Below are 27,675 nucleotides of genomic sequence, written 5' to 3' on the forward strand. Positions count from 1 at the left end.
AAAGACTATTTTGCATTTTAACCAAGGCTCGGCAGCCGTGCGTCACCCCCAACTTAGCCTTAAACTTAAACTCGTTTGGATGCTTTGAATTTTTTTTTTGAAAAGAGGTATTTCCATACTTATGTCAATTTTGTAAAAAGTTGACTTCCTTGAGGCTTACAGGCGGCTGCCGAGCCCTGATTTTAACGGCAATATTGTCATGGAAATATTAGGGGAAGCAAAAGATTAGGTTTAATCTGCTGCGGATTAGAAATAGTCAATGCAAATAAAAAGCATGTACACAGGGATGGGACAATGGGTGTTTAGTTTTCCCTCTCATTGATATTTATTGGTAAAGTTATGCCTCTGGTAGTTCGTAAATGTTAGGAAGGGATGTGGTTGTCAATTGAATTATCACTTACTTCCCTGTAATAAATATTGCAAAAAAGAGTAACTTTTCAAAGATATGACATTTTCAAAAAGCATAGCTACTCTTTAATTTAAATTGAGGGTAGGTAAAGGTAATGGATATGGATAGACATCGATCCGAAAAAGTATAATTTATATTGAATTATTAATGAGAAGGAGAGAGAGATTTAACAAGGAAAAATCAACGAGTTTTTACTGATCTTAACGTCTCTCTGGCTAAATAGTTGATCCACCCAATAATTTGGCATTTATACCCCATGATAAAATGTCATTTGATGGATTTTATGGAATAAAGGAACTCTTATATAATTATCAGGGAGGTAAATGAGTTTGAGTCCTAGCCTAAACCTTGTTTTAAACCCAAGGATCTTATTGGATAAGGCAAAGGGCGATGAATTGATGTACAATCCTAATTAAAATTAAATAATATCTGTATCAAAACAATCATTCGTGGAAAAGTTTAAACCAACCAATCATGATTTGATAAAAGAATCCGCAATTTTTTAGCCATTGTCCCCTTTCCCCCTAGTTAAATCTTAAGTGCTGCAATATTAGGTTTCTTATGTATCAGAAAAACAATAATATATATTTTAACATATTTATTTCAGATTAAGGGCATAAAATAAAAGAATTAACAATCTAATTGTATTGCTAAGGTTTTGTATGGTTAACATGTACTTTTATTACTAATTTACCTAACCCTTTAAACCCTGCGGGATTGCAAAGAATTTGTCAAATATTTGCATTAAATAACTAAGTCGCCATTGCTTTGGTCATACCAAATTTTTTTTCTCTTTAAAGAAGCTACTCTATAATATTCTTCCTAAAAAAACGGACATTCGTTGTTCTTATGGTTAGATTAATACAAAGTAAGGTTTCTTTTAAAATTTAAAAATGGAAGAAAGTTTAAATTATTTCATATTGACACATTCCTATGAGTATGTTTTAACTAGGGCAATGGCAGAAAAAAATAATCTTCTGCCAAATACTTTGCACGTTCTCTCATTCGTTGACTTTAAGACTAGCAGTATCATGCCTTTTCTAACAATAATTTCAATCTACAGAAGGAGTAACTTTACTTAGCCTAATTGGGGGTGAACAAAAATTTATTGTTTTTGTCACTTAAAATGCCTGGTATTATAGTATTATCTTGTAAAATCTAAGCTCCGCTACTTATGACCATAACCCTCCTTGTTTGTCAACATAAACTCCTGTGACAGGATAGTGAAATCTGTCAAATATTTTTCAGAGATTAATTTAAATTTTTTATTAAATCAATGTTTTTTGCGGTTTCCTTCACAGTGCATAGTCGAGCACAATCCCCCACCCCAAAAAAATTTTCCTTGCCCCCCCCCCAATTTTTTTAATTTATTTTTTCAAATTCAAATTTGTTTTTGGGTAGGGGTAAATACTTCTTTAGCCATCTCCCGTCGACAACCTTGTAGGGTTGATACTGGTACTAATACCTAATAATACTGGTCATTTTATCCACGCAAAAATAAGGCAAATTAACTTTTTTAACGGCATATTGATATTGTGTTGGTCATGACCACCCTTGTTAATTGCCATACTCGCTACTAGATGCAAGGGCCAAAGCCAATAGCATCATTTAAGAATTAACAAGGCTTTTAATTAAAGGAAACAACCAAAACATCCAATCAAATGTAGTAATATTCAGAGATAGAGGGATAGGTAAGTGAAAAATAAAAATTATTCGTCCTAAGAATTAAAGTAATGTTAATACAAGAAGTATTCATATCTCCTCTTTTTCAGGTTTCGAATATTTTTTAAAGTTAATATTTCCCCTTCTTTTATATACAACTAAGACTACCCTTATGTTTTATCCTTTCATTGGCCTATCCCTGTATCCCTGCTAATTATAGGAAATAAAAAAAAACATAATTCCTGGCCACGTAGGTGGCTAAGCTCAAAACATTTTTCACTTTTAATAACCCAACCTTTTCATCTAACAAGGATGATATTTCACATGAGAAGCAAATTGTAAATACAAAAATCCATGATTAATGATTTTTGACCATATTCCGGGCGGGGCATTGACTTTTCAATGTCAAAACTTTGCAACTTTTAGTTTCAATTTTTTTGGCTCCATCGATCCTGGCGGGCACCAGAAGCCATCTAAATTTAGGTAAATCCAGATGCATTTTGAGAGGTGCCTAAAAAATACTGAAACGCATTCTTTTTCAAGCCGTTTTTGCTTCAATTACAAAGTGTCTCAAAAATCAGCCATTTGATGTTATAAAAATGAGGAAGATGAGAGGAGAAGTGGGAAAGAAAACCCCTAAAAAAGAGATGGACAATCACTCATTTTTATGACGACACATGGTTGATTTTTAAGGCACTTTGTCCAGTTACCAAAGTTTTTTCAAGCAAAACATACAGACAAACTAGTTGTTTTGATGTAATATCGCAGCTAATAATGGCCTACTTTCAGGTTGTTGAATGGTATAGGGTCCCTATGTCTATAAGGTAGTTTAAAAGTCGGTATAGCTATTTTGGTAAGACATACAGACAAACTAGGTGTTTAAAAGTAGTATCGCTGCTAATAATGGCCTACTTATAGGTTGTTGAAGCTCGCTATTAATGGTATGGGTTCTGTATGTCTCCCAGTGGGTAGCCTCATAATAAGCCTTGCTACTGAATTCTTAATCAATACGATAATACGTGTTTTAAATATCAATATTTTGCGATCGACTTTCCTCAAAAGTATAAAACTGTTGTGGATATCTTATAAAATATTTAACATTTTGGATAAATTAAAACAAAGATGACAAAAAGTGGATTGAAATTGATGAAATAAATATATAAATTCTACACAAACATTACTAAATTTAAATAGATTCAAATCGCCAAATGCATTTGATTTTCAAAAACTAAGAATTTTTTGTTTATTGTTGATATCTTAATTTAGAACTATATGCTGCCAAATCATTTACATAAAATTCTGGGAGGCAGGAATAGGATAATGAAAGATAAATTAATTCTCCTCCGCCACCCCATAAACAAAATTTCTTAGTTTTTCAATGCTCTTTCTTCATTCTTTTACGTCCATTAAAAATTAGAAAATGATCATTTTATACTTACAATGACCTATCCTTAAATTTCTGACATAAATTGATAACATGCCAAAGTCGAAATATGTCATTATTAAAAAAAAGTAAAAAGAGAACGAATACCTCCAAAATCAAACATAACACTTTATGTTTACTGAAATTATTGGTTGATAAGTTTTAACATCAACCAATCAATGAATCATAAAAGTACCCAAAGTTTTTAAGACAATAGATAAGATAATTTATTCATAAAACTATGGGAACCAGTATAATCAACATTCTAATGTCCCATCTCTACCTGATTTAATAGTATAATTGCCTAAAAATCTTCATATCACCTTTCCCTGTATTCTCATAAAAAATTGCATAAAAAATAATGTGTTTATATGTACGTTTGATTATGAAGTGCATATTCATAATATTTTTCAACATTGCCACAGATTAAATTTCACTTAGAGGATTTTTTTGAATTTATTTTCCAAGATTTTTTAAAGGTGAAATTTAGAAATTTTTATTGGATAATTAACTTAGGTTTTATAGTATCTCCACGTAATTTTGGTTCTTATCATAGGTTACTTAGGTTAGGTTAGGTTAAGGTTGAGTTAAGAGAGGCCCATAGGGCTAGTTCACCACAATATTTAAGCTTCCAACTGAGACGGGACATAAGCTTTTTCTTGATTTAAGACATTATCGTGATTGTAATCTAAATAGACTTTTAGTCTATGTTTTAATTCATTTCCGTATGTGAATTATAGAGTTGCATTTGTCCTAATTCATCTAGTAAAATCAGGGATACAGGGATAGGTCATTTAAAGATAAATTTTCTAAATTGAAAGTATTTCCTAAAGCTTTGTGTTTCGAATATTTCACATCCATTTATCGTTTCTTAATATTTAAGGCAACATCTTTTACATATGTTGATATGTTAAAAACAACAAAAAAAAAATAAAACCTAATCTATCCCCTATTGACAAATCCCTCCATTCCTGAGCACTGAAAACAGATGTAATTTAAATTTTTATTTCATAATTCTCTCTATTCCTGAGCACTAAAAACAGATGTAATTTAAATTTTTATTTCATAATTCCCTCTATTCCCATTTTTGTGCTATTTGTAGTTTAGGAGCTACGTGATAAAATGTTCCAACTTACTTAAAACTTTTCAACCTTTCTCACAATTTTCAACGTAGCTCCTAAACTACAAATAGCACAAAAATGGCACTTATATTTCCAAAAAATAGAGTTTATGACAATTCTAACGATATGCATGGCGTTTTTCTACTCTTAATACAAGCCGCGCAATTTTAATTTTAAAAATGTGAACATTTTTTCCACAACCTGAAATCCCTAAATCTTCAAAAATAAGGCCCTTGGAAAAACCGGTTTTTAAGGCATGATTTATTGAAAAAAATTATTTTCAAATATTTGAAACATAAATGTCCCAAAATAGGTTTTCCAAATATATAAAGCATTTTATATAATTGTTATATTTTCTATGCATAATTAAGATTTGAAAAAAAAACGTTTCTATTGAAACACCCTGTAGTTCTAAATTTAATCGAAATCCGATATCCTTCCACTTTTGTGAATAATATAAAAGAAGAAGATATTACAGTTGTTTTTACAACCCTTTCTCCCTCCAATATTAATCATCTACCAAAGATAAATGCAAACCATAAAAGTATAAAAAGGATAGATTTAGTTTTATCTTTAAAACATATAAACAAAATAGTCTGTCCTAAAACGATGAAAGTTTGTTCTTGTTTAGCTAGTGTGTCGAAAGGGTTAGCCTATGGGTGCAAAAATATTGACCAGAGATGGAAGGATAAATAATAGGAAGATAAATCAATCTCCCCCCCCCCCACATTAGGAGAGTTTTTACAGACGTTTTCTGTATAAAACTGTACTTTTTACTTATTTACCATCAAAAATATTTTGTGCTTTTTTCTTTGGTGATTACAATTTTAAGTGGTTTGAAAGATTATTTTTATTATAAAATGCCATTTATTTCCAAATGGTCAACCCTTGCTTCCCTGTCGACATATTGAGATAATAGTCATTATCATCTATTATACACTGAAACATTAGGGCAAGGAACTTTTTTGGGGCAATTTGAATTAATTTTAATCATGTAATGTTTGTTTACCTATTTAGAGAATGTATGCTCACAGGCCAAACTAACCAGATATACAGGGATTAAATAATGAAATATGGAATTATATCTGAGCCTTCGAACAAAGTATCTTTTTGCTTTAGGTCAGGTTAGGTTAGGTTATCAGTACTTATCAGCCTACTAATGACAGAACGAGTTTACAGTCCAGTCCTCCCCTCCCCTTCCATCATAAATATGTAGACAATATTTCTTGATTACATTCAATTAAAATCTTTGAGTATATGTCCTGTCCTGTCTTATATCAAAAGTGAAAAAATTAAAGAGCGAAAAAACATATACATAATGATTTAAAAATCACAATTCATTTTTGAGTGGGAAATATAGTAACAATTACTTCAAAACAGTTAAAACTGTAAGGATTGCTATTAGAATACTATATCTACAATATAAAATGGCATAATAACTTAATTTAGTCGTATGTTGATAAAACAATAAACTCAATATATTTTCTTTTTAATTTAATAATTAAACCAATAAAATCTAACAATATTCTAATGAAAAAAAACATATCAATAATTATTTAAAATCACCAAGAAGAACAAATAGACCCTATTAGTATTGAAGTTGCTCTACTCAAAAGAAAAAAGTTCACAATGAATATAAAAAAATGAGATTTAAATGAGGGAAAAATTAAATAAAATGATCATTTCAACGAAATTTCAAAATCTATTGGGTAAAGGAATCGGTAAATTTATGAAAACGGATAAAAAGTGAGAAATGTTTTAAGGTGGAATGTATAGAAAAGAGTAAAACAAACTAGAAACTTATAGAAATATTAGACAATTCAAATAGAATTTAATCTAAATATCGACTTTTTGTAATGTTTTAACCTCCCACCACACTCCACTCTTCTTACTAGAAAAAAATTTAAAAGTTGATAGAAAGATAATAAACACATGAAAAAACACATAAATGTAAAATTATTCAACTCAGTTGTGTGCACAGGGTTTCGCCAAAGTTTTGATACTTACAAGCTTTAGGGGAGGGGGTGTAACACTTATAACAAACAAGAGGGGTGTTATTTTAAGGACAAGGGGGGCATAGATCTTCTTACCTACATAAACATAGGGTAGATGCCAGACTGAATTCTGGTCACTTCCCCCAGTTCAGGGGGTTTGGGTGGGGCTAACAATCCTTCCCTAGAAAAAATCTGCTCACGTTCAATCTGCACAAAGTAAAGACCAATTTAACTTTGGGCTCGGGAACGAAGTAGAGGTTGGAAACAACAATATGATGTTTGGCTGGGAAACCGCTAAAGGACCAGTCAGGCGGATGATTCTGAATTCCCGCAGACCAGCAAAAATTTGCACCTGGAATGTTCGGACAATGTTTCAGTCAGGCCAGACAGAAAACATTTGCCGAGAAATGCTTAAAGCCAAGGTTGATATCCTGGCTATCACCGAATCAAGGTGGACAAATAATGGAGAGTTTAAACATCATTCTGGCTTGAAAATACTTTACTCAGGCCATATGAATGAGGATCTAGGACATAACCAAGGGGTGGCTCTTATGCTGACCAAGCAAGCAGAGCAGGCCATGATCAGTTGGCAACCCCATGGTCCAAGAATCATGGAGGCTTACTTCAAATCCTCAGATAAAAACATCAATCTGAGAATAATAGTAGCATATGCTCCTACAGAACAAGCAGATACAGAGGTCAAAAACGAATTTTATGACCAGCTTGACTCTGTATTTAAGAATGGTCATAAAGAAAAGGACCTGACCATGCTCCTAGGTGATTTCAATGCTCAAGTGGGGAGTAATAATGAGAATTTAGAAGAAGTCATGGGCAGATATGGCCTAGGCTTAAGTAATGGCAAGGAAAATGACAATGGTGATAGACTTGTAAGTTTTTGTACTGAAAACAAACTTGTCATTGGTGGAACCATCTTTAAACACAAGAAGATTCATACTGCCACCTGGAGATCACCAGATCAAAGAACCTTTAATCAGATAGATCACATCTGTATATCTAGACGTTTTAAAGGTTCTCTCCTTGATGTCAGGGTTGAAAGAGGACCTGATGTTAATTCAGACCATTATCTTCTATCTTCTAAAGTTCGGCTTAGATTTAAAAAGCAGGACACAAAGCCTAACCCCAGGAAAAAGTATAATTTAACAACCCTTCAAAACTCTGAAAAGCTACAAGAGTTTAAGCTCACTCTAAAGAACAGATTTGAGTTGTTGACTCTTCAAGAGGATGATGGAGTTGAAGATATTTGGCAAGGTATCAAAAAAGTTTATAATGATACTAGCCAAGAAAAATTAGGTTTTAAAAAGGCTAACCAAAAGCCGTGGATAACTCAAAGATCCATTGATCTCATGGATCAAAGAAGAGAGGTAAGACAAAAGACACTCTCCAGAAACTCTCCAGAAGATAAAGACCTGTATAAAATGCTCAGCAGGGAAATCCAAAGAAGTGTCAGAATTGACAAAAAAGAACACTTGGAAAAACTTGCTATGCAAGCAGAAAATGCTTTTAATCAAAATAGAATGAAAGATGTCTATGAGATTACTAAGAGCATTGCAGGTAAAGTACACAAATCAGGATCACACATCAGGGACAAGGATGGTTCACTCCTTAAAACTGATGAAGATATTCTAAATAGATGGGCAGAGCACTTCACTGAACTGCTGAATCTTCCAGTTCCAGAGGAAGAAACTGAGATTCCACCCTCAGATGCACTTGACATTGACTGTCGAGCGCCAAATCTATTGGAAATCAAGGAGGCCATTAAAAGTTTGAAAAATAACAAGGCCGCTGGACCTGATAACATCCCAGCTGAGGTCATAAAAGCAGACCTAGATACATCTGCTGAGGCATTCCTACCTCTGATCACAAAGATATGGAATGATGAGTTATGCCCAGAGGACTGGAAGAATGGACATATCTCAATACTAGCCAAAAAAGGAGACTTGACCCAATGTGGAAACTACAGAGGGATAATGCTCCTTTCAGTACCTGGCCGTATCCTTAGTAAGATTCTTCTTAATAGAATAAAGAAGAAGGTTAATGAAAAGCTAAGACCTAATCAGGCTGGATTTAGACCAAACCGTTCCACTATTGATCAGATAACCTCTCTAAGAATCATCATAGAGTAATCCAAGGAATGGAACTCTGAGCTTTTTGTAAACTTCATTGACTACAAAAAAGCATTTGATTCTTTAGACAGAAGATCTCTCTGGAAAATCTGCCGACACTATGGCATTCCAGAAAAGATAATCAATATCATTAAAGCTATCTATCATAAAGGAGGTGGAAATGTAATGTATAAAGGTAAACTATCAACCTTTTTTGAGATTGTTACAGGCGTCAGACAAGGATGCCTTCTTTCTCCCTTCCTTTTCCTCCTTGCCATTGACTGGATCATGAAGAACTGTGAAAGTAATGATGGCATTCGTTGGGAGCTATTTGGCAATCCCAAATATTTAGGAGATCTGGACTTTGCTGATGATATCGCTTTGTTAACAAGCAATAGAAGTCAAATGCAAAGAAGGACTAACAGGATAGCTGAAACTTCCAAGAAAGTTGGACTAGAAATAAATGTTCCTAAAACCAAAATACTCAGATTAAATGCAAATTCCCAAGAACCAATTACTATTGGTGACCAAATTCTTGAGGATGTAGATTGTTTTGAGTATCTTGGAAGTAAAATTGATGAAGCTGGAGGCACTTTAACAGATGTTAAAGCTAGAATTAACAAATCTAGGACAGCCTTTGCCAGCCTGAACAAAATTTGGAATTCCAACAACATCTCCATAAAGACCAAGTTAAGACTGTTCAAGTCAAATGTTCTCTCTGTTTTGCTGTATGGGGCTGAAACTTGGTTCCTAAACACAGCAGTGGTCTCCAAGCTACAGACATATGTCAATAAATGTCTAAGGAGAATCCACAAGATCTTTTGGCCAAATAAGATCACAAATGCTGAGCTTCTAGAGCGCATTGATATGTCAGACATTAAACTGACAATAAAACAGAGAAAATGGAGATGGCTGGGGCACACTCTAAGGAAAGGGCATGATGACATAACCAATCAAGCCTTGACTTGGAACCCCCACGTAGGAAAGAGGAAACCAGGTAGACCAAAAACAACCTGGAGGAGGGAACTCTTAAGTGAACTGAAAGAAAAGAAAATTTCATCTTTCAGCAATGCCTCAAAACGTGCCCAAAAAAAGGAAGATTGGAGAACCATTGTGCATGGCCTATGTTCTGCCGAGAACTAAAAGGCAATGATGATGATGACATAAACAGAAAAGTAAAAAAGCGTTCTATTATTGGTAAAATGACACCCTCTCAATGGCTGTTTATGAGGGTGTATTATAGGGGTGTAGGTGAAATAAGGGAGTCAGGGGCGTCCAAGATTTTTTATTTAGGGGGGGTAAAATTTTGAAAATAAAAATTTTGGGGGTGCCGAAGCTCATTTTGGGGGGGGTAATCTTTATTTCATAGAGGCATTTTTTTTTTATTTGGGGGGGGAGGGGTAAAAATTAAAAATCCAAAATTTTTTTTTGGGGGGGAGGTAATTACCCCATTACCCCCCCCCCCCTCCCCCCCTTGGACGTCTATGAAAGGGGTGTAAGAGGTATGACACTTAAGGGGCTGAATTCAACCATATGAAGCCCCCGCCCCCATCTGCACGCCTCTTATTCAAAGCGATCACATATTCCCCCGACCCTTGGAAAAAAAAACTTCCTTTGTCGAGAATTTCACAGAAAATGTAAAATTTCAAGTATTTCAATATTTTACCAATTTTTACACAAAATTATTTCTTTTAATGTTTAAATTTTCAAATAGGAAATATTTATTATAATAAATTAGACTTTTCTCATGCTTTCTGAGGGAGATTTATTTATTTTTCATTGACCTTACCCCATTCTATCTATTTTGACTAATTATAGGATTTTGAAAAATTTCAGGGTAGTTTTGGTATTTAGGATATTACCGTTTTTCAATGCCCTTTGTTCACTTTTTTCGTAGCGTAGCATTTTTTTAACTTAATTTGTCCGTGTGTTGGTTTCTCTCATATACAAACTGAAAGCATTCTGTCGACTGTATGGGTTTTTAATAAGTGTTTATTGTTGATATGAAATCGACATTCTAACATCTTTATAACATTATAAGAATCATTGAACTATTTCATCTAATAAAATTAGTTGTCGCTGGCATTTTCGACAAGACGATTTTCTTATGATTTTGTGTAGCTCAAATAAAAAAAGGACTGTAAATTAAATATATTTGTCCTCAAAGCTTTTTATAAACATTTTCTCTTGTTTGTTAACTTAATAACTTTGGGGGCTTTTGTCAATTCTTGCTCATATTTATCTAGCATGTTTGCTAAGTTGCCTTTGTACATAATCATCCCAGTTTTGATTTTTGACTAAAATTATCTACATGACAAAAGACGGACTACAGAGAGGATTTTATAGATTGTATTATAAAAAGCAATTATTCCATTGGCCTAATAAAGTTTTCAGTAATGAAAGGAATAGTTATTCAAAGAAGGTGTATTAACTTTTTTACTTTTTATTTAAGATAGCTAGCCGGTTCTTTTAGTAAGTAGTAGATGTAAAATTTTTCATAGAATTCAGATACGCAATCGGTTTTTTGTAGACCTCTTATTTTTTAAGTAATTTAAGTTTTTTTTTTAAAATTAAGTCGATTTTAAGGTACTAAAATGCAACAAAAAAAAGAAAGAAAATGGCCATTATGAACAAAAATAGTAAGATCTTTAATTTGACACCTTACTTTTTCAATTCTGTCAAGTAATTGTTTAAACCCACGAGAATAAAAACTTTGAACTAAATTTTATCATTACCAAGGTATAAGAAATAGGCGTTATATATACTGTTAGAATGAGAAAAATATTACAAATCCATTCTAAGCAAAATTGAAATAAAAAGTTTACAATATAGTTTATAAACTACAATAAAAGGAATTATATGAAAATATTATATTATATTATACAGGCAACCACCTTATTTTTTGAATTGAGAATGAAAATGGGAAGGGGGTAAAAAGGGGGTAACTAGGGGATGACAAAAGTGTTGCCTGTACAACAAAATACAATAGGCCATTTTTTCATTTTGTATTTTTTTACTTTTTTTCAATTTTGCTTACAATGGATTCGTAATATTTTTCTGATTCTAAAGGTATATATGAACGCATGTTTTTTTTACCTATGAAATGATAAAATTAAGTTCAAAGTTTTTATTCTCGTGGGTTTAAAAAAATCAATTTTTTCAATAATTACCTGACAAAATTCAAAAAGTAAGGTGTCAAATTAAAGATCTTACTATTTTTGTTCATAATAGCCATTTTTTTCCTTTTTTTTGTTGCGTTTTAGTACCTTAAAATCGACTTAATTTTTTTTTAAAAACTTAAATTACTTAAAAAATAAGAGGTCTACAAAAAAACCGATTGCATATCTGAATTCTATGAAAAAATTTACATCTACTACTTACTAAAAGAACCGGCTAGCTATCTTCAACAAAAAGTAAAAAAGTTAATACACCTTCTTTCATGTAAAATCCTGCATTTTACCCCTTACCACAACGCTCCAATTTAAAAATGTAATAAAAAAGTATCGTATCATTAAAATTATACAGAAACATTATGATAAGCGATTAAAATAGCATCATACATGAGTTAAGCCATTAAAAAAACTAAAATAGGGACATTAAAGCCAAGTATTTGTTGTTTTGTTCGAAAAATTGTCTATTATAAAAAATCTACTATAAAATGTATAGGGACATATGAATAGCCTAATTATAAAGATTAGGTTGAAAAATTAGTCACAAATTAGGGATAAGGAATAGGGATAGATATTAGGCCGTTTTAATCATGTAAAAAAAATTTATCTAGTTTTCTCTCTGTATCTACTTCAATCCTTGGTGCTTTGTTTCGACTTGCAATAAATTATGAGGGAGGGACGGGACATTGGAATGTTAATTACTCCAGTACCCATAGTTTATAACCACGTAATCCTGTTTGTACTTTTTATAGATTTTTAATTGTTTGGTTCAAAACTAGAAATGTCCAAACTTTTCAACCAAAAACTTTCACCTAGAGAAGAGGTAATTTTGATTAATATCATTGGGGATGTATTTTTGTATTATCTAAGTTTTTGAGGGTGATTCGTATCGAATAAAATCTCTGAATAATTTTCTCTGTCCCCAAACTATTCATTCATCAAAATTACGTCCAAACATTCAGTCATACAAGGATAAGACATTGAAAGTTAATATAAATATATCTTTTAAATGATGTATTTTATTGGGGAAAAACATATGTATCAATCATTGAGGTATCTTGATTGATAAGATAATGTACGATTGGCTAATGTGAACACGAATTAGAGAATTTGTTTATAAAACTTTAGGTACAGTAAAATTTACATTACATTGTCTCATCCCTACCTGTAACTACATAAGGGATAGGAACATGTAGGATTAATTAACCTATACCCCCTACATTTTAATCTACAAAGTAATGTGCATGTGCAATCTGATTTTAGAAAAAGTCAATTTATCTTTCATTAGGCTATCCCTGCATTCTAATTAAAGGGTTGAAAGGGAAGTGGGAATTTTAATAATTTTGAAATGGCTATTAAGATTTTTATTTAAACCTTAATTAAAAAATAACTCTATGTCACTAGGCATTAGTAGTAAGTTGAGTTTTAAGACATAAGAGTGTCTTTCTAGTAATTTACATCTCAGAAAAGCTGGAAGGGAGAGGACATTACACTGTAAATTATACTAGCACCCAAAGTGCACGGTTTCTTATTTGTTGGCTTATAAGTTGGTACAAGCTAGTAATGTTAAAACTTTTCCACTAAGGATAGGTAATTCCTTTTATCTTGAATGAGGATCAAAACCAATATAACGTCCATTGTCTTATCCCTTTATATCCCTGTGGAAATATGTTGAATAGTCACAATAATCTTTAAAAAATCATTCGTTTATCTTAAACAAAAGCCAAGAAAAAGTAATTTTGGTTAACATAAGAACAAACACAACATAGTTATAGAGTAGCTGCGCTACCAAAACTGTACAGTCTTCATGATTTCAACAATTTCTAATGGGGTATGGTATCAATTTAATTTAAAATGATAAATATATTTTCGCTTGACATCTTATCACATCACATTAACGGTTGGGAGGTAGAATAGTTTTTTTTTATCGCTTAGTATTTATAGACAGCTTTCGGCGGATAAAATCTTAATGTGCAAACTAAATCATGATAAACAAAATTACCCCTTCTGTAAATTTAATTTATTGGAAAAGATTTGAAACTCCCTAATATTTATTAAAAGTACCCAAAGTTTTAAAGCCCAAAAATAAGAGATTGTGTTGATAAAACTTTGGGTATAAGTTAATTTAGAGTTTAATAATCCCTCCCTCACTAAAAACATGACCACATCTTGCATTAATTCTAGAACCCATAACTATTATAAAGCACCAAACAACATGAAATTTCAGGTTCTATAGAATTTAATAAATATAACTAATATTTATTTAAAATTTATTTCTACCACTCGACTATGAAAAGAAAACAATGAACAACAATGAAATTACAAGGCCTAAATCTGTTTTAAAGATACTTTCATACATTAAATCACCTCTTTATAATGTTTTATTTCAAATTAATGGTTGCCAAAAAAACGAAAGAAAAACTAGGCTGTATTGTAAATAGAATTGTATAAGGCTAAAAATTATCAAATTTAAACTATGGGAAGCTTTTATTAAATGAACTGCGTAATGAAAGTTTGTCTGAGAAAAAAGAATCGGCTGGCCGAACATTGGGATTTATCCAAATTCAAGAGTAGCTGCGCTACTAACAAAGACGAAAATATCCATTAAAAGCGTAGCATAACACTTTTGAATGTATAATAAACAGTACATTATTAAACAGTAAACAATAGTTAATATGTATGCTCGTTTTACACTTGGCAACCCTTATACTGTGTGTGTGTGTGTGTGTGTGTCTGTGTGTGCATGTGTGAGGTTTTTTAACACAAAAGAAAATTCATTCAAAAATTCAGCGTAAATTGGATTTAAATTGGGCACATGTCAGGATTGCAGGGATAGAATAATAAATTTTAAATATGATTTATCTTCATATCTTCAATATTAAGGGGGGGGGGTAGATTAATATATGTTCTATTGCCCTATCCCTGTATCCCTGAATTAAAAATGTTGTGTGTGGTCGCTATTTATGTGCATATAGTTATTAGAATGGATATATTATTACTTGGATGTTACCACCAGATTTTTATTTTCTCTAATAAAGTGAAACTCGCAGCGGGCTAATAGGACGATACCATCCAATCACATCCTTTACCCCATCCTTTCCTCTCCTATTGAATAAAAGACCTGACCAATAAATGTCAACAACCTAAATTGGCGTCAATTTTCCACTGTCATAATATCCACGTTTATTAAATAACCATTATTATTAGACTAGGCTTTAAAAATGAAATTTTTTATCGAAGCTACTTTAAAACGAGAAAATGTCGTATGTCCGTCTTTTGGAAAAAGATATAAAGATGTACCCATAAGAAGCTTCATTATTATGGTTTAGATATACTGATACTTTTATATATGAATATTTGTTTGACGATTAAAAATTCTTCTATTAATCTATCCATGTATTTAAGTTTTAACACACATACCTGAAATAGAAAAAAACATTACATTATTCAAATGGATTAAAATCGCTAGATATTTTTTCCTTCAGTAGATTAATAGTTATTTCTCGCATCGTATTATAAACAGCTTTCCGCGGATATAAAATGTACAATTATAAGAAAAAACTAGATTTTTTTAGCCCCGAGGTGCCGAAGGGAATGTTATTCAGACAAACAATTCTAATTGTAATATCCCCACAACCCTCTTCCCTCATTTCTCGCCTTCTTATCCACTTCCCTTTAGCTACATAAAAACCAAGTTTTATGCCAACTCGACGCCAACAAAATATTTAATTTCAAATGTAATTAATTGGCTGAATCGCAGCCCCTAAGACGTGTTACAATTTAAAACTTTCATATCTTATGCAAGTAAAGGATCTCCACAATCAAGTCTTAAAATGTAAGTTTGTCCAAATGCAAAATCTTTATTGATATGATTTTTAAATAGTTCTAAATAATAATGAATATTAAAAGTGCTGTTACTCCACATCTAATATTTACTGCGTAATAAGCCTTGATATTATGGATAATGTCATCCTTGTTTTATATATTGTAAGACTTTTATTAAATTTTACATATCTTTATAGTAAAGTCAGCAAGATTACTTTTCGTGGTTTATACTTTTCATGTACTTTATAATGATAGATAGATAGATAGTTGAACGTTTTTTAATTTAAAGAATATATACAAACTGGCCAAGGACCAAGTTAAAACTTCCTCGAAATGAAGAATTTAATCGGTACAGTGGTTAGCTAGATCCTAGCGGATAGACAAGAACCTTACTCTTCGTATGAACGGATTTTAGAAGACTCTACAATATAAAAAAAAATAGCAGTTGCGCCCCTAATGTTTAAGAGCTCAGTTTTTCTAAACAGTAGGAATGGTGGAGAAAAACTGAATTCAACAAAAAGGCTGAAATTTTAAAAAGAAATATCCTCAAACCAACTCTGGACCTTGGTTGAGCTTTCCTAAGAAATAGAACTAAATGGGTTCAGTTCTAAGCGAAATCTTAACATTCCAATAAAGCCCGAACAAATTTTTTTAAAAGTACACTTTCAGTTCTATACAAATTTTGGACTCGAACCCTTAACGTCTACGTATTAAACTGACTTTATAACACTGCTACTCAATATAACGGGCCCTATGCATGATCAATTGACAGGACATACTTACATTCCCACTAAATTATTATTTAGCCACAGGAGTAACTCAGTTGAAGATAAACTGATTTCCATTCTAGTTCTTTTAAGCTACAAAGAAAATATTTTTATTGTTAAATGCTAATTTTTCTATCATTGGCCCACTTCTGAATGCAATAAAAATAATTTGCTAAATTTCAAGAATATGTTTTGCTACTATGTGTGGTTAATACACAGGATACCACCTTCAATATTAGCCCACACATACATAGTGTTCTAATATTGTTGTCAATTATTTATTTTTAACCATAGCAAAATTATAATTCGCACAATTGCGGGGTAACTGATTTTTTTTACAAAAAATTTATAAAATAACAATATGGGAATATAATTAGACTTTGAAATTATTTTTAACTTTAGGATATATGAAGATGTTAAAAAATACTAAATATTTGTATTTGTAAGCCTACCAAAGTATAACTTAATGTATGGAGGGAGAGTTTAAAGACGATTAAATAATTTTGCAACCTAACAATTAATAAGTGCAAAATAAAGGATTACATATATTGGTATTTAGGCAAAGAATAATTCATCATCTCATGTGATTGTGTGTGCGAATGGGGCGTTTGTCCATATTTAGGTATGGAGACCGCTCTTCTATGAGTACTACTAAAACCTAATTTTAATGCAATACACATAGACATTCTCATCGTCGGTTCGCTTATTTAGAATGCTTAACCCTCTATTCCCACAAGTATAATACGAATTTGGTTGAGCTGGTGGAAGCTCAACAAAAGACCCACGCGAAGTATTATGTTGCTTTAACCTAAGAATAAATGGTTGGTTTTGATATTCGATCGGAATCATATAAGTATATTGAGTATTAAGGAAGGAAAATGTTTTTATAAAGTGTATTTATATCACAAGTGCATAAGTTACGTATGGAAATATTTACAGGATAAGTGTAAAAATTATAAGTAGAGTAGGACAGAAATGTGCCCTAAGTCCCAAGCAGTGAATTGTGCTAAGTGTTAGAGTTCTAACATAAGGCCTGAGCTCAATTCATGCTAAGTACTAAGGGGCCTAAATTTAAACTACAATGCATGCCAAACAACTAAGTCATTACCTTTTTAAAGCCAGAAAGAGAAGTTGATGGTAGGAGAGTTAGTAAATAACTGAATAAATTCAAGAGGTACATGCTATAACATTAGCTCTGGACCAGGATTTTAGTGTTTGTCTGTGCAATTAAATATCTGTGTGTTAATATGTGACGTAAATCAGGCATAGTTGTAGGCATACATATATGTACTGGTTGTTTATATGATTACATTAACTATAAACATAATATCTTTAATAAACATATACTATTAGCAAATCACATACAGATTACCATGAATAGGCTTTCGTTACCCATATATGGTGTCATATAGGTAGAGACAGGCCTATGAATGCATAAATTGATACAAATAATGCCTTGGGCCTAGCTAAAGTAATTGTGTCTTGCCCCTGAGTGCTACTAGTTAATTGCAGGGCACGTGTCAATCAAAGGTTTATAATATGATCTATATAGTGTTGATTTTATATCAAGCATAGATAGATAGTTGTGGATGCGAAGCATTTCTGTAAAAGTCTCATATGTACGTTCAAAGAATTTGAAAATTGAGGATCGCATCTCCAATGGGGGTAAGTTGTTAAAAAAGAAAAAAGAGAAAAAGAAAAAGTTTAGTAGTCCCAGTATATAGGCATATATATTAAACTATAAATGTATTCCAAGCTAAGTTAAATACGCTTTCCATTAAGAAAGTATGATTTGCGTATCTTCATAGCTGGGTATACAAGATGATAAACCTCCCAAATAGAATACATTCTTTTCTTGAGGGGTTTAGTTTTATCTAACTTTGTCACATCAATAAATGTTTTTGCGTTGGTTGTTCTGGATAGTTCAGCTTCTTCTGATGATGAACTAGGTGGTGAAGTGCTCTCGTTCGAAGTGTAGGTTGAGGTTGGGGGTGAGGTAGATATGTAGCCAAGGGCGTCCACTTGTGCTACCTCGTTTCCATTCTCGTCCAAGGTGATTGAGTGATTTTCCAGGTCATAGTAGAGTTGGTTGAGGTCATCGGTAGAGAGGGACAGTGTGCTGCTGGAGCTGGTGTCACTATCGGTCTCCACTCTACTATCTTCTCTGGTAGTCAGGGCTGTATTTAACAGGAAATTCCTGATGGTGATGGACAGGTTCTCTGAGAATCCATCGTACTCAGGTGTGGTGATGATGTTGTTGTTCTCGTCTATTGTGTCAAGGTGTTGACAGGAACACAACCGCAATCCGTCCAAGGTAGGGTGGTGGTAGGGCTCCAATACTCCATGATCATCTAGGTTATCTCCAGGCTGGTCCATGGTAGATCCTAAAAAGAGTTAGTGCGCGTGCTCCAACCGGTTCCTTGGGGTATCCTGGCTATGGTAATCTAAACAAAAGAAGTTTTAATAATCTTTTATTAATCCTTTTATCCCTGGGATATTCTAGAAATTCTTTCGTTACAGATAGACCTATAATGGATTGGTTAGTTATCTCTATTTCTGTTAAATATAACTGTTTCCTGAATATAAACAATAGTTTATATAAAAATGTATAAGTACAATTAGTATTTACATATCGTATTATTTTCTTTGGTTACATTACTCGTATATATGTAAAAATATAAGATTTTACTAACAAAAGTTGGTAACCCTTTGTTTGTATATTTTGTATATGTACATATGGTTTATACCATTGTTGGTATTAGCTGTATTTATGTTATTTCTAACATGAATAAATTTTAATCATTTTAAAGACTAATATCTTACATTACGTCGCTATTAAGTGTACCTTTTAAACTTAATATCTATAAAATATATCGTTCGACGTCCGTAATTAAATTTTACGTAACAATAAGTTGTCAACCCTTTGTTTATGTTTGGGCGGTCAAAAGTGATAGGGGTTGGATTTGAGCGAGGTTATAAAAAGCTGGCGGCCCAGTAATTATGCTCATTTATATAATAATTGTCTTTGCGAGCGGAGCTTGCGTTCGAGTGTTTAATTTTACCGCTAAATTCCAAGAGAATTTATATAAAAGTGATAAAATATAGTAACCCGTTTGTTTTATATGAATGTTTTTATGTTATAGATTGTTGATGTGCTCATTATTGCATTCGTTAGCCATTATTTAAGACCCAAGAATCTTATTTTTCTTCGTTGATAAGACCTTTATCACTGTATTTTTAAACGAAAGTGGGTTTGAAGCAATATGGGTACATCTTCAATATATGACAATTTTGTTCTATATAATATTTGTAGTTTTGATAGGACATATCTGAGTCAGCAAGTAAATTGACGTACCTTGTTTTGTTTACGTTTTCCGTCTGCAAAAGTTAAATTCGTTCATCGTAAACAAAGCTTATATTGACACAGATATGTTCCATCATTCTATTTGTTTTAACTTTTGACTACAGCGTTCCCTTTTTATAATCAAAACTTATTTGAGTCCTGATTCAAATCTTCTAAAACAATTTTACTATAGGTTTTAATATAAGATTTTCTTTTTACTTAATTCAATTATAATGACGCTAATCGATAAATTATTTACGTTACGAGTAACTCAACCATATTATAAAAAAAATGGTCGCTTACAAAAATTATATTTAGCTAGCTTTATCTAAAGTGTTTTTAAAACATCATTGAAGATATTCAGATTTAGCTAGTACATAAGTTTTTAATTGCTTGATACATCATAATGAATATGTTTTTGATAGCTCAGCGATAGCTATTTTTAAGCGTTGAATCATGTAAAATTAATTACATATTCTTTAACTTAATTGAATCTAATAAAACAAAGTTTTAATGTTTAAATAGCTTAACGATAGCTATTTTCAAGCGTTGGATCATGTAAAATTAATTACATATTCTTTAACTTAATTGAATCTAATAAAACAAAGTTTTAATGTTTGAATAGCTTAACGATAGCTATTTTCAAGCGTTGAATCATGTAAAATTAATTACATATTCTTTAACTTAAAGAATTTTACTTTTAGATGATAAATCAAAGTTTAATGGTTAGGAGGTTCAACCATAGTTGCTTAAAATACAAAAAGAAATATTCGTGTGTACAGTCTTTTTCATAAAATCAACTTTACTATATTGCATTTCAGAATCACTAGTCCTCTATTTTAAATTTACATTCGCTCATAATGTATGTGCCTGACAGCCTGGACGCGCATCAGAATATTAAGGAAAGATTCGAGGAATCAATGAGGGCGGCTGCGGCCACTCTTGCCAATTCCTCGTTTCTTGAAAACTCCTTAGACGACTCGAGTTCAGTGTACAGCGACCAGTCTGGGATGCCAAGCCTTGCTGATGTCGATAACTATGGGGGCACAAGTACTGTAGAGTCCGAAAGGGATCAAGGGGAGATGTTCGGCAACGAGCATCTCTCACTGATGCTTAGTAGAACGATACAAATCATCTGGTCTCTCCTCAATTTGGTGATGCAGAACTCCTGCGGTGACATTGGTGACGATGTTGCCGGAGGTGATTCTGGGTCTGCCGAGTTGGGGAGAGACCAGAAGACGAGTCTGGACACCTTCAACATGGATGGCTTAATTAACATGTTGTTGGGGTTTGGCTTGTTTTCATGTGCTCTTATAGTGGTCTTCTTCGGCGCTGTAGGGCTTGAGACTCTTACACGTATTGACAACACCTCAGACAGGTCGCTGGCTCGCTGGATAAGAGATGTATGTACGCGCCTCCGAAACATAGGCGTCAGGACCATTGAGCTTCTCCACTGCAGTAACAGGACCAACAGGACTAGAGCTGGGGCTATGTCGCCAACTGCGGAGCCGTCGGACACCATGTATGAAGCCGCGTCCTCTGAGATTGATGATATTCTGTCGGATACACAGGTGAGTTTTCTTCTGTTGTATATTTCTTTTTTTGTTTTGTAAAAAATTTTTTTTTTCTAGCCACCCGATTTGTCTAATAAAGCATCATGTTGGGGCAGGGTTGTTCTGTCCTATTCTCACTTCCTCAACGTTGACTTTCGGCTCTTCCATATATATCGCTCACCGTTTGTCGTCGTTTTATGTCGCCAGAGAAATCCGCTCGGTTACCGCAATTAAGTTGAGATACCAGTTAACATTTACTAAAATCTTAAGTAGCAACCTAATATTATTTCCCTCTGGGAAAGTTAAGAGTTTGCTCGTGCCGTACGTTTCTCATTGGGGTTTAAATGTTAGATCAAGACTTTAATGTTTTCCTTTTGTTTTAGGCTCCCTCTGCTAGTCCATCGACTCCAGCAGAAGTAAGGTCCAGAATTGGCCTGTTTGCCGTACACTGTTTGTCTGCCACTGAGGATCGGATTACTGGAAGAAGTGTGCCTGTGGGCTTGGAAACCTCGACGGGAAGTCCTGGCTTCCGTCCGTTGATTGTTGATCAAACAGAGCGTTTACATGTAAGTATCCATGCTTTAGTTTTCTATTAATTTTCAGAAAGAGGCTGTATATTTGTACACGTATCTAGAGGTATTTGCAACTAAAATTCTTTTATTGGTAGAATATTAATCTTAAAATGTATGGTTGCATAAGCATTTTTGAACCGATCTAAGATTTTAATTCTAGTATAAAGTGGGTTGAATTGCTACCTAGTCATATAGCTTTACAGGATTTTAGGCATTCTCATTTCCTGATTTTCCTAGATTCATTGTTAATATTGCGATTAAACTAATAAGATTTATTATATTTTAGGCGACCAACTCAGTCAATCTGGAGGAACACTATACAAACATGCTAAGGTTTAGCCCACCCAATTCTGGAGGGTCTGCAGAAGGATCCAGCTATAGTTCATCCCTATGCTTGAGTCGAATTGATTCCCCATCTGCAGCGGACCTTTCAGCGGTGAGTTTGCTACATTCGTTTAATATTATTAGTCGCCAAAACTACGTGACGTGAGGTAAAGAAGTTGGTGACTTTTAGCTATGCGTATTTACAATAAGTTATTTTAATCATGGTGCTATTTCCGTTCCATTGGTTAGCATCATGACTTTAGCAGAATTAATAAAAATTTTCTAAAAGTATCAAGGCTGCTCAATTATCTATATGGGTAGACATTATTATATTTCTCCCTGATTATTTGTTAAGATTTTCTATTTTCACTAATATTTACTTCCCTATTTTAGGAAGCGGAAAATACCCTTCCTCTGGTGAACGTGTTCGAGATCGATATACCATCCAGCCAGTTCGGTTCCATGGGTAGTGAGATTCGGTTCCCATTGCCAGAGAGAGTGGTTGGAGGTTTAGAGCGGCTGCGTCTTACAGTCGAGACTCCCACCCCATCTCTTCCACCAGAGACTGCCTCAGAGACTGCTAGCCTGACCTCAGTTGCGCGTTCGTCGGATAACAGCAGAGAGGAGTCCGATGCTGAAGGTGTCCCTCGGCGACGGGGTTCTGCTGGCCCTAAGCGTACGCGTTGAAGTGGCGAATGTTAGCTTGGTCATAGACATTGTAAATTTTATTAGACAAAGACTGCTCAGACACGTGTGACAAAATTCTTAATCTATGTAACTAGTCAAAATAGTGATTACTATTCAGTAAAATATTAGACGTTATGACTTTCATACTGTACAAGACCAAATAATTTACACCATTGTTATTTTGTTATATCATTACATGTTAGCTTGTAAGGAACTTAGTATGTAAGGAAATAATGGTATAAGGTTGTATTTTCTTTCCCCTAATTTAAAACTTCGTGTAATCTCAATTACTTTCGTCATAGTCGAACTAAATTTCTTTTCTCAATATTATATTTACAATTTTAATTTTCAGCCTTATATCACAATTTATTCATTCTTGTTAGCTTTAAGGGTTATGTATATAGATATTTTAATCGAACTTGCGCCTCAGTACCTTTTCTCTGATCTTTCATTTATATCCATCCCTGTGCATTAATCGTGAATTTTAATTGTGCTGTGATATATATAGAGGACCTGTAAATAGCGTATATTTTTTTTTGTAACCAATATCTAAGTAGACTGAAGGACTGACGTTAGACAAAGCTTATTCAAATATGCTTATTCAAGTACTTATAAGAGAGATATGTAAAGACTGTCTGTAAATTTTAATATTTGAGCAATTAGAGTAGTTTCATTGATCGGGTAATTTTATTAAGGAAGATTATTTAACTTATTAAGGTTTAGAATATATATCATTCCTCTTCAAAACTATAGAACTTTACATCCCTTTAATTCTTACTACAATAACCGTAAAACTTAAGTTTCGGGGTAAAATTTTCTTAGGCCTGTCATTAAAGTTAAATCTAAAATTTTTTTATTTCCACTAAATAGAATTTTCCTAATTCAAGTAGAGTCGTTGATAGGCTGTGTGCCTATATATATGTATATAAGTTTTTGCATTTATTGCTCAATTATTTTTAATGATCTCGGAATTTTTCTTATGTGCCAATATACAGCTTAAGTCCAAAAATTATTAACTAAATTTGTTAAAACTTGTCAGAAATCTTTCTTATTATCACAATTTTGTTTTCCAACGATTTTTGTTAAATGAAAGTTTATATTCTGTTTTCAAAATTGTCTTAACAGTATAATTTTCACCAAAGAGAAATATTTGTCAAATTTTTATACCTTTTCTAAAGATTATCTACTTTTGTTAAAAATAAATATAGAGATTTTTAAGTAACATACATAATTTGTTAATTACTGGTTTAACATATGTTGTATAAAATTACGTAGCTTACTCTATAAGCGTTACTTGTTTGTTTGTCACGTTAGTAGTGATAATAATTAAATTAAATTGTTACCTTTAGGAAGCGTTTAGCCTAGTTTTTTAAAGCTTGCTTATTTTATAACAATTAAAATGAGTAATAATATTACCTACTATGTTCTTTTGGTGTCATAGTTACTATATATGTGGTTTATTTTCTTACCGTTTCTATCATTACCCTTTTAGATAACTCATATAATAATAACGTGGAGATTTTTATAAGAAACATACAAGAATACAAGTACAATATTGTATAGGTAACTACGAGAGTATTATATTTTCCGTTTGGCAAGGTCTTTTATATCATTGGGAATGTCCGTTAGTCTTTCCATCTGAATGCCTTAGAAGTTAAGTCATAGGAAACATGTTAACTTGTATATTTATCTAACTATTCTGTTTGAGTTTCTAGGTCGATAACTAGCGGTATGCGCGGCGGGGTGACCTCTCCTGCCGTAGATTACCGTTAGGTTATGATGATGTGCATCTGGTCGTTGAGGGACAAGCGTTCTACCGCGTATACGCAAACTCCTCTGAAATACTCTTAATATTCTTTTCAAGAGTCTGACTAGGAATGTAGTGATCCTGTCTAATATTATAACCATGATAATTGTTATTGATACGTATATAGCTATTTCTTCTATATGAGCGAAGATAGTTCTAATGGTCAATGGTTCTTTAGGTTTTGGTGGGCACAGTGCTTCTGACGCAAATGGTAAAGTTCGTGCCGTGGTCTGTCGGTCATATCCTAATGCGAACTGTGCTATTGTATCTCCTAATGTGAGATTATATGATCCTCCTGTTATAATAAAAGGAGTGGATGTAATAGTTATTGATGCATTCTCTAAACTGCGATTAGTATTTTCGCTCAAGCTAGTAAAGACAATTCCATCTTGCACATGAGTGTAGGGATAAGTCTGTTTTGCCAAAGGGCAGTGCTTGGTTATCAATGTTTCATTAACGCTAAGTAGTCCTTTAAGGCACTGGTCAGCTTCAACCGGTAGATAAGCGTTATAATAAGATTGTCTGTAAACTCTTTTGGTTTTATCCAAGTAATAAATGGAATCGATATAGCACTCATCAAAAGGAATTGGTGCGTATCTGTAGATTTTTATTGGCTCAGAACTTAATTCCATGGATAGGATAGTGGTGAATGATGTGGTACCACCACTTAAACGACTTTGGACTTCCAATCCAAGATTATGAGTATAGTCCAAGTTAAGTTCTTGCCTTACAAAAGTTTTAATAGAGTCTGTGATGTCTGTCTTTGCAAGATCTTGAATTAGAGTAAGTCTGAAGTTCAAGTCTGCTTTAAGATCTTCTAAGTTCGTGATGGCTAAGTTGCTCAAGCTATCAACATAAGAGTATTCTGCTGTTTGCACAAAGTTAGCTGCTTTGGCATGAAGGATTATACCACTTACAATTTGTGGTACTATCTCCGCAAGCAATAACTGTGTAAAGTCAAACTTATCATGATCTAGCTTATAAGAAAGCTTATTCACGTTATTAGTCACTTCAATGCGGTTAGAACTTATTAAAGGAGTTACTGTTTCAATAGCTTCCTTGATGTTGCGAATAAGTTTTATTACTTCATTAAGCAAGTCCTTAATCTTTTTGGTATATAACTTGCCTATAAGTTTAGTTTGTGCTGAAGTGAATGTGCGTCCATCGTAGCTAATGTCTAATTGATTCTTCAGGCCATCATAGATTGCTATTTCAGGCGCTGTATTGTCTACAGATATATCAACTTGAATGGATCGAATTGCTACAGCTGTGTAGCCTATATATTCTCCACTTTGACAGTGAGTGGGTATCAAGTCTGTCATTGTGTCTGCTGTTGTACTATAGTAGTACATACTTAGTATTATTAATATTATCTTAGAATACATTGTTAAACAGTTAAGTTTATTTAATAGATGCTTATATCCACAATCAAAAGTTACTTTTCTGACTGGTACACTTACACTAATAGTTAAGGTCTTCACTGCTTGGAGTTCTATGATAAACTGACTTATTTTTCCAAAATCTATTTATTATCCCACTTTCGCTACTGCTAGATCCTGAGTGGGCGTTTCCGGTTTCAAACTATAATTAAAGTTTTTGACATATTTTTTTTGTATGTAGATTGGTTATAAGCTTAATAACTAATCAAGTTCATCTCAATTCAAGGCATTTATATATAGGTTGTCTAATAATGTTTTTATGCTTGTGTGATTTACATAGAAGTATTAGATATTTTAACTTTTAACTCAATTTTGTATATTTTGGGTTACGCAGTGACATGCGTATATTTGTACAGTTTGTATTACTCGTTTGACTCTGTTTAGATTATACAGATTCAAAACTTATACATATACAATTTTCCTTTTTTATATATTTTTGTGTATAAAAATTTTTGAAGGGATCGACTCATTTAGTCGACATGTATTGTATATGGTTGGTCTCCCCCTGTCAAGAGAGAAGACGTAAATATTTTACCACTGGATATATAACCTTGAGTGGGAAAATTCTACATAAATTATGATATCTCTGTTATCAGATTAGAATAACATACTATTATATTGTTCCCGAGTTTACAGGGTAAACGGAAATGCAAGTGATTGTTATTGGATTTGATTTATATCTCTCGAAATTTGATATTATAATTTATGTTTAATGTTTTATAGATATGAATTCTGTACGTGTGCAGAATTATAGGCTTTGTATTAATTAAGTTTGCATTTTGTTATGATGATAGTCATTATGTTGCTTATTTGTGCATAAAGGAATGACTTGTGCACATATTTTATTTTTAGTCGCAGATTTTGCTTTGGCCAAACTTATAAGCGGAAGGGTCTCGCTTAGTTAATTATCTTTTAGTCCATGACTTTATTGTAAGACTTTATAATTACTCTTTTGTATTCTCTATGAAAGTGTCAAAATATTAGCCAATTGGTTTGAAACTCTTTGATTTTGAAAGGGTATTTAACTTGTCTGTATTTATATCAGATCTCCTTTCAACCATGTTTATTTTGAACACTTGCAATTTATTAATATGTGAGAGGGTATGTGTGATATTAGGATTGGTCTCACGTGGAAAGTATTTAGTTAATTCCATGAATTTTCTGTAAGTTTACCTTCATATATTTTTTTTTATGTGATTTTTAGTTGTAATCTTATCTTTAATTAGCAATTAAAACAGGTTTTGGCATCTTTTAAAATAGATATAGGGGAGTTTTATTATTTAAACTTTTAAATATCCCTGTTTTATCAAAAATTGCGTACAGCATATAATGTTGCGTAAGGAAAGAAGAGCAATAGTGTTCCCTTCTTATAGTATGAGCTATAATTAGTTCATATGGTTTATAACTTAAATATTTTATGGCCTCATTATTAGTTGTGTTGTTGTTGTAGCAGTTT

The 27,675-nt window shown here is 32.7% G+C and overlaps 2 protein-coding genes across 3 annotated transcripts in view; one reads left to right on the forward strand and one right to left on the reverse strand.

Moving 5' to 3' along the window:
- The window catches only part of LOC145331048 (uncharacterized), a 456,415-nt gene that overhangs the window by 261,820 nt on the left and 166,920 nt on the right, over window positions 1-27,675 (reverse strand). The window lies entirely within an intron of this gene.
- Window positions 21,247-24,081, forward strand: LOC145332250 (uncharacterized). Its single transcript, XM_080177198.1, has 4 exons — window positions 21,247-21,408; window positions 21,774-21,956; window positions 22,249-22,398; window positions 22,680-24,081. The coding sequence occupies exons 1-4, from the start codon at window positions 21,328-21,330 to the stop codon at window positions 22,971-22,973; spliced, it is 708 nt and encodes a 235-aa protein (XP_080033324.1). The 5' UTR covers window positions 21,247-21,327; the 3' UTR covers window positions 22,974-24,081.

Source organism: Acartia tonsa, chromosome 11, assembly GCF_053477335.1.
Source record: "Acartia tonsa isolate MP-2025a chromosome 11, ASM5347733v1, whole genome shotgun sequence".
Lineage (NCBI taxonomy): Eukaryota > Metazoa > Arthropoda > Copepoda > Calanoida > Acartiidae > Acartia > Acartia tonsa.